At 40.3% G+C, this 7,817-nt stretch overlaps 1 protein-coding gene across 1 annotated transcript; it reads left to right on the forward strand.

Moving 5' to 3' along the window:
• The first annotated feature begins 1,537 nt into the window (after nucleotides 1–1,537).
• cd68 (CD68 molecule) lies at nucleotides 1,538–7,469 on the forward strand. The gene is made up of 6 exons (XM_024136500.2): nucleotides 1,538–1,831; nucleotides 3,320–3,828; nucleotides 4,213–4,329; nucleotides 5,824–5,893; nucleotides 6,655–6,840; nucleotides 7,171–7,469. The coding sequence occupies exons 1-6, from the start codon at nucleotides 1,783–1,785 to the stop codon at nucleotides 7,311–7,313; spliced, it is 1,074 nt and encodes a 357-aa protein (XP_023992268.1). The 5' UTR covers nucleotides 1,538–1,782; the 3' UTR covers nucleotides 7,314–7,469.
• The last annotated feature ends 348 nt before the right edge of the window (nucleotides 7,470–7,817 follow it).

The raw sequence follows: 7,817 nt of genomic DNA on the forward strand, positions 1-7,817 counted from the left end.
TTGGGTTGGAGGGTTTGTATTTGCAGTGTATTTGTAATGTATTTCAATGTATTGCAGAATCCAGTGGGTTCTGGTAGTCTTTAATAGCTGATTCTAAGATTTGTAATTGATCAAGTATATGTTTTAGCTGTTTGTCCTTTGTTATAGAGCCAAAAAGATTGGAGAATTTGTTTATCCATACATCTCTGTTTTGGATAGATAACTCTTTGTGTCCTTGTTTGTTTTGTGTGTTCTATGGATTCTTCAATTACATTGAGCTGATTTCTGAGGTGCTGTTCCTTTTTTCCCAATAGTGTATTTAATCATTGTTTAAGTGATTCACTTTAGTGAAGGCTCAGGTTTTCTGGGCTTCTATGTTTTTGTTTGGATTGGTTTCTCAATTTCTTTCTTAGGTTTTTGGATTCTTCATCAAACCGTTTGTCAATATTTTTGTCACGACTTCTGCCGAAGTCGTTGCCTCTCCTTGTTCGGGCGGTGCTCGGCGGTCGACGTCACCGGTCTTCTAGCCATCATTGATCCATTTTTCATTTTCCATTGGTTTTGTCCTGTCTTCCCACACTCCTGTTTTCAATCCCATCCATTACCTGTTGTGTATTTAACCCTCTGTTTCCCCTCATGTCTTTGTCAGAGATTGTTTGTTGTCAGTGTAGTGTTTATTTTGTATAGGTGCGCGACGGGTCTTCGTACCCATATTTGTTTATTTCATTTTCTATTTAGTGTTATGGAGCATGTTTCTTGGACATTTATTAAAAGACTCCATTTTACACTCCGTTTGACTCTCCTGCGCCTGACTTCCCTGCCACCTATACACACGTCTCTGACAATTTTTAAGTTTCTTAGGTTGTCTGCTCTACATTTTTAGATTTGGTAGAGAAGTTGAAAGGTCAAATATACTGTTTAGACTTTCTACTGCCAAGTTTACACGTTCACTATTACAGCGAAATGTTTTCTCCAGGAAGTTATCCAAAAGGGATTTAATTTGTAGTTGCCTAATTGTTTTTTTTTTTAGTTTTCTACACTACTTCCCCCCCCTCCCTCTCTCTCTGTGTGCGTGTGTGCGCGCGCCATTTAGAGGTGTGACTTATTTCCTGTTTTTTTGTCACATGATTTTGACCCCAGCAGCTGTAAAACTCAAGACCATTGCATGATTTGTGGTTGAGACTTTCCAAACCTAATGCCTATTGAAGTCCCCGAAATTATAGATTTGTTTCTGTCTAACATAACGCAATCCAAATTCAAAACTCAATGTCATATCGTCTTCATCAAAACACGAGTCAAGGACAGTTTGTTCTTATCACAATTAAAGGAAATAGTTATAATGTTAGCCCAACTTTCGTCTTCTTGCTTTCTGCTTCATATCCTATTCCTACTGTATCAGTTTGATCACTGCTATCTGTTATCCTTGGGACGTCCCTCCCCTAACCCGAACCCCTATTTAACCCCTACCCGAACCCTTACCATTTTACATTTCAACTTCAATAGGAGTAGGGATGTCCCATGGTTTCCGGTTAGCACTGACCCTATCAGTTTATTGAGCAATATCTACGTCAACCTCAACGCTCGTGGTCTGACTGTGCAGTGACTGTGGAATAGTTCCAACTTCCTCGAACTTGTTGGTTTAGTTTCGTTTCCTTCGTATAACGCAGCTGCTGATCGACACATTTCTCCATTTTGCTGGAGTCGTTTGTCTGGCTAGCTTACATCTACGGGATAAAGAGTTTGGGTCAGACACATTGTAGGCTATTATATTGGTTTGAACGGCGAATAGTAGAATCAGTCAAAATGAAGAAGGTACTTCTGTTCGTGTTTATACTCTGCGCTATTGTCTCAGGTAAGTTCCCCCGATTTTCCTAAATAGAATAGATTTGTTGGTCAATCTGCTACTCATCTCAAACGGAATCTTTTCAGGTTAAAAAAAACAAAAATATTCCCCAAAATGTCATGATATGGTTTAGATCATTTTGATTATGTAAGAGGGGATCCACCTATTTTTCTGTTTCAGAGGTCGAAAAAGCTTTCATTTCTCTGATGTTAAATTCCCTGCAAATCAATAACCATGTGTCATTTCTCATCATTATATTACATGACTATAATAGCCTATTTCTTTCCATATATTTTTCCGTATTCCATACCCCTAATCACGTTACGGAGTAGTAGCCTATGTGTTTTGTTTTCCACGAGTTGGTTGAAGTATGGTCATGTGAGTTTCGATTTGTTGTCTAATAAATCATTATGAAATGTTCATTCTGATTAGCTTTTTTTATTTTTATTGTTTTATTCTTTTTGATGATCGTTCTGTTACGGCCGCGTTAGGACAGAGATTTCACAGAAGGTACATTTAAAAAAAAATATATATATATATATATATATATTATATATATATAATAATACATATGGGGGAGGGACAGAATTTGTTTTCATGCATTCTGGTATGATGTTAGCTATATATTTATTAGTTTTTATCAACTTTATCGTTCACCTTTTATTATTTGATTGGCTAAATATATACCACGTTCAAGTTGTCGTCGGAACTAGGAAACTCGGAAATGTCCGACTTGCTAGCTGGTTGAACGCGGCACGTGTATAACTACAACCAGTTAGCAAGTCTGACATTTCCGAGTGTCTTATAGTTCCGACTACAAAGCGAACGCGGTATATATTTAGCCAATCAAATAATAAAAAGTGAACGATAAAGTTGATTAAAACGAACACATACATGGCTAACATCATACCAGAATGCATGAATACTAATTCTGTCCCTCCCCCAAATGTATTATAGCACGTGAATGCGGCATTAAGTCGAGGTTGTTGTTGCAGCATACACGGAAAGCATTGAAATATTTTATTCTGCACTTCCGGATAAACCCATACCAAGTTGCAGGTTTCATGTTTCAGGTTACATGCGTAGAAAAAACGGTTCCAAAAGGGTTCTTCAGCTGTCCTCATGGTAGAACCCTTTTGGCTTCCAGGTAGAACCCTCGGTGAAACGGGTTCTACAAAGAACCCCAAAAGGTTCTACCTGGAACCAAAAAGGTTATTCAAAGGGTTATCCTATGGGGACAGCTGAAGAACCTGTTTAAGTTTTAGATAGCAAGATGTTTCTAAGATTGTAGTCACATGTATTTTAGGGCAGGGTTCATGGACTAAAGCCAACACCTAATTCTCCAAATCAAGATTTGAAAAAGTTACTTCACCATTCGTCCTGGTTTATGGAATCCTCAATTCAAAAGATTTGATTTACATCTAATGATAATGCTGGAGAATATCTAATTATCAAACAAGAATAAAGTTTAACTATTGGTTCTTTCTCCCCCTGAAGCGCTGGCATCTGCTCAAGAGGACACCAAAAGATCCAAACCGTCTGCAACTGTCTTCCCACCCTCTGAGTTTGACGCCACGTCCAACACTACCTCTACTACAACTTCGCCTGCATTATCCACCACAGAACCCCCAACTAATACCACCACAGCTGCCTCCACAACAGCCAATACCACCACAGCTGCCTCCACAACAGCCAATACCACCACAGCTGCCYCCACAACAGCCAATACCACCACAGCTGCCMCCACAACAGCCAATGCCACCACAGCTGCCCCCACAACAGCCAATGCCACCACAGCTGCCCCCACAACAGCCAATGCCACCACAGCCAATACTACCACAGCTGCCCTCACCACCACACATGCTCCCACCACTACTGCCACTCCAAAACCGGAGCCCACCCCTGCTGCTAACCTGACCGTGGGAAACTACACTCTCAAGTCGGACAAGAGTCTGTGTGTGATGGCTCAGCTGGCCCTACAGATCAGAGTGGAAGACACTGGAAAGGTACAGAACCGTGTGAGCCTCATGACAAACACCAAGAACACCGTGGCTGATTATGTGACGGTCAAATTGGGGCAAACTAAGACTTACTGAAAGTGCGTTGCCCATGAGAGTGCATCATACGAGGCTTGCAAAACAGGGAAAAATGCCCTGTGTCACCGTAGTTATTACATGTTTATTACATGTATTGAGCCACTGAGTTACCAACTCTTTCAGTTGATGTTTTGTAGGTCCAGGATATTTTTACCATCCTCCATCTTATTGACACGTGGTAGGCCATAAGCCACCTCTGTGTTTTTAATGTTCTGTTTCCTCAACATTACGTCATTGTGTGTGTGTGTGTGTGACATGTGTACGTACAACTAATGTCATCTGTTCATTTTCCAGACGGGAGTGTTCATCGTTCAACCATTGAAGACAAGTGTTGCAGGGGGTTGTGAGAAATCCACGGCCAACTTCACCCTCACGTTCAAGGAGGGCTTCATCACCTTCATGTTTAATAAGGTAAGAAAGGCTTCGACACTCCTATCACCACTATCCACTGAGAAAAAGAACAACCATCCCAGGGTATTATTCATTAGGCACCAAACAGAAGAAAATGTACTGAAACAGAGAGAGACTACCTGAACTTGTCCAATAAGAATCGTTCATTTTTTTCTTTCTGTTGGAAAATGTTTTTTTTTCTTTCTACTGTGAGCCTTAATGAATATTACCCGGGTTTACAACATGTTTAGAGATTAGCCTGCTGTTTGTTGACCCTTTATTACATTTATGGAGATCTATAATGATTAATCGAACACTGTTTGTAAAATGTTGAATAATGGTTATTTGTGTATGGGGAGACAAGACATGCATGGAAATAAGGTTATTCTACATGTGCCAGTGTTTTTAAGATATTGGATCAAAGGGCCAGGAGGTTTTCCTTGCATTGGGACCCGGACCTGGACAAACTCCGGGCCCTATATCTCTATATGCCACATATGGTCCCAAGTTTTTCCTAGTCAGGTCACATGGCCCTGACCTTAGATAAAGCTCACACACAAACTAACTAACTGTACCGCTCACACACAAACTAACTAACTGTACCGCTCACACACAAACTAACTAACTGTACCGCTCACACACAAACTAACTAACTGTACCGCTCACACACAAACTAACTATATGGATAAGATGAGGGAATATTTCAGCGTTGTAGACCGGCAGTTCCATTTTAGTTGATTTGTACATTCATTAAATTGTAAACCCTCCCCTAACCAGGATGACACTGGGCCAAATCAAATTGTATTTGTCACATGAGCCGAATACAACAGGTGTAGGTAGACCTTACAGCGAAATGCATATTGTGTGCCGCCCTATGGGACACCCGATCACGGCCGGTTTTGATACAGCCCAGGATAGATACTGTGGAGCTTGATACACAGGATGTCAAAGTGATGTGAAAAGGTGAAAAATAATTTGTTCTTAACTGACTTGCCTAGTTAAATAAAGGTTAAATAAAGGTTAAATAAAGGTTAAATAAAGGTTAAATAAAAGTTAAATAAAAAAAATATTTCAATCTACACAGTTATGATCAATTGCAAAATTGTTTGACTTGTGTTCAAAAGGGAACATTGGCTTGTAAAGGGGAACTAGGGTGGCAGAAGACATGTTTTTTTACATCCTGTTAGGGAAACTTTAGCAACCTTGTGTGGAAAAAGTGATGAATTAGTGGACTGGGTTAGATTGCAACGTTGTAATTTCTCTAGCCACTGTCTAGTGGTACTGTGAAATCGTCATATTGTTTTAGCGTTGATGTTACTAGGAGAGTCATAAAATGTATTATGGTAGAGTAAACATTGCTTTAATGCCATTGTGACACAATACAAACTTTTGACTAGGTGATTCCTTGTGTGTGTGTGTGTGTGTGTGTGTGTGTGTGTGTGTGTGTGTGTGTGTGTGTGTGTGTGTGTGTGTGTGTGTGTGTGTGAAAATAAATCCTTCTCTTGTCTTTTTCAGAACACCACCCAAAATGCTGTCTATGTCGACACTGTTTCTTTCTATCTTTCCTACCCGTTAACATCTGGAGGTAAAGTTATATGTCATCTGGTCACAGAGATTCTTATTCCCAACCTGTCTGTCAGTGCAGTGGACCACATATTATAGAACGATGAACGTATTAGCCCTAGCCAGTGTTATTCATGCAGTAAATGTGTTCTCCACCAAGTTCCTGTTGTGGTTGACACTTTGGACTTTTTCAATAGGCCCACATCAGTTGCTCGTTTGCATTGATATGTCAGTCTCTGGAAGAGATTGTGTAATATAAGGGTAAATATTAACACGGCTTTGCTTAACAACCAACCACCAACACATCTACAGATGTAGGATCTTGATTTGATCACTCTTTTGTTACGGATAATTTTCCTGCATGCAGGAAATGCAAACTTGTAGTGTATTTGACTTTTAAAAATGCTTCTACCGTTTGTAATTTCCACTTTGAAATTTCATGCTTGATTTGCACTAAAGAAAAATGTATCAACCCATACAAAAATGTCCATTAATTATAATCCACATAAGAATTCACATTTCCTGTTGCTGCGGGATTATTTTCCTGCTGAAGCAAACACTGGCTCAAATTAATATCCAACATCTGTATGTGTGTCTGCGTCATATGATTGAAACAAGGCCTTATCTTTGAATAGGGAATTTACAGTAGTGCACCTGTTCCCAGAATAAACAAACACCTTTTAATGCCATGTAGACTAACAAGTTTTAATGTTTTTTCACCAACACTTCCCCGTGGTCAGAGACAAAAATGCTACATTTGTGATGTTTGTTTTTATGCTACAGACAACGGCAAAATGTCTCCACCCTACGCCGCCAAAAACGGGTCACTGGATCTCTTCCTCGCTAAGGTTGGCCACTCCTACTCCTGCAAGAGCGAATCAGTTTTCATGGGAAACGGGCTCTATCTGGATGTCACCCAGGACAGGATACAGGCCTTCAACATCACCAAGGAGTGGGACTTTGGCACATGTATGTATCCCATTACATTGTAATGTTGAACATACTAAACTTCAGGGCAAACATGTTAAATGTCTTCTGACAGTATGTGTTTACAGGTTTTAGATTACTACAAAAATAAAACAAACATGTTTCATCTGTTCATGTCATTGTTCCTACCTGGTCCTCAGTGGTTGATTCACCGATCCAAACCAAATACTCTTAACAATTGATTAATAGCTTCAATTGTCTAGATTAGATATGTAGACTAACACGCGTATAGTTAGTGAATGCGGAAAATGTCCCCCTGCAGATTCCATCCGGCCTTAGCTCTGACCCTAAACCCATTTGTCTGTGTTCCAGCTGACCCCTGCTCAGCCGACAGACCTGCCGACTACCGCGTGGCCATTGCTGTGGGGATTGTCCTCCTTATCCTCATCATCATCGTGGTGGTGGCCTATCTCCTGAGCAGGCGAAAAAGATCAGATGGCTACCAGTCCCTCTAAAGAGCCACTCAGGTGTCAAAGGGCACACGGTATCAACTCACAGTCTCAATCCACCCACCATTGTGTTTTTATCACTTGCTGTTAACACTGCTGTAACCTCAACTCCTCACACATCAACTAATTGTACCGCTCACACACAAACTAACTAACTGTACCGCTCACACACAAACTAACTATATGGATAAGATGAGGGAATATTTCAGCGTTGTAGACCGGCAGTTCCATTTGAGTTGATTTGTACATTCATTAATTGAGGTGGATAAAATGTATTGGATCAGATACTAGGATTAAAATATACTGACTTTGAATTTACTCACTCTGAACTCTTTGGCTGTTGAACATTTTAGATTGTGTTGTTTGTGCTACTGTGACCAGTGCTACTGTGACGTCCAGTGCTACTGTGACATCTAGTGCTACTGTGACATCCAGTGCTACTGTGACATCCAGTGCTACTGTGACATCCAGTGCTACTGTGACATCTAGTGCTACTGTGACATCTAGTGC

This window comes from Salvelinus sp. IW2-2015, unplaced genomic scaffold (assembly GCF_002910315.2).
Source record: "Salvelinus sp. IW2-2015 unplaced genomic scaffold, ASM291031v2 Un_scaffold933, whole genome shotgun sequence".
NCBI classification, from domain to species: domain Eukaryota; kingdom Metazoa; phylum Chordata; class Actinopteri; order Salmoniformes; family Salmonidae; genus Salvelinus; species Salvelinus sp. IW2-2015.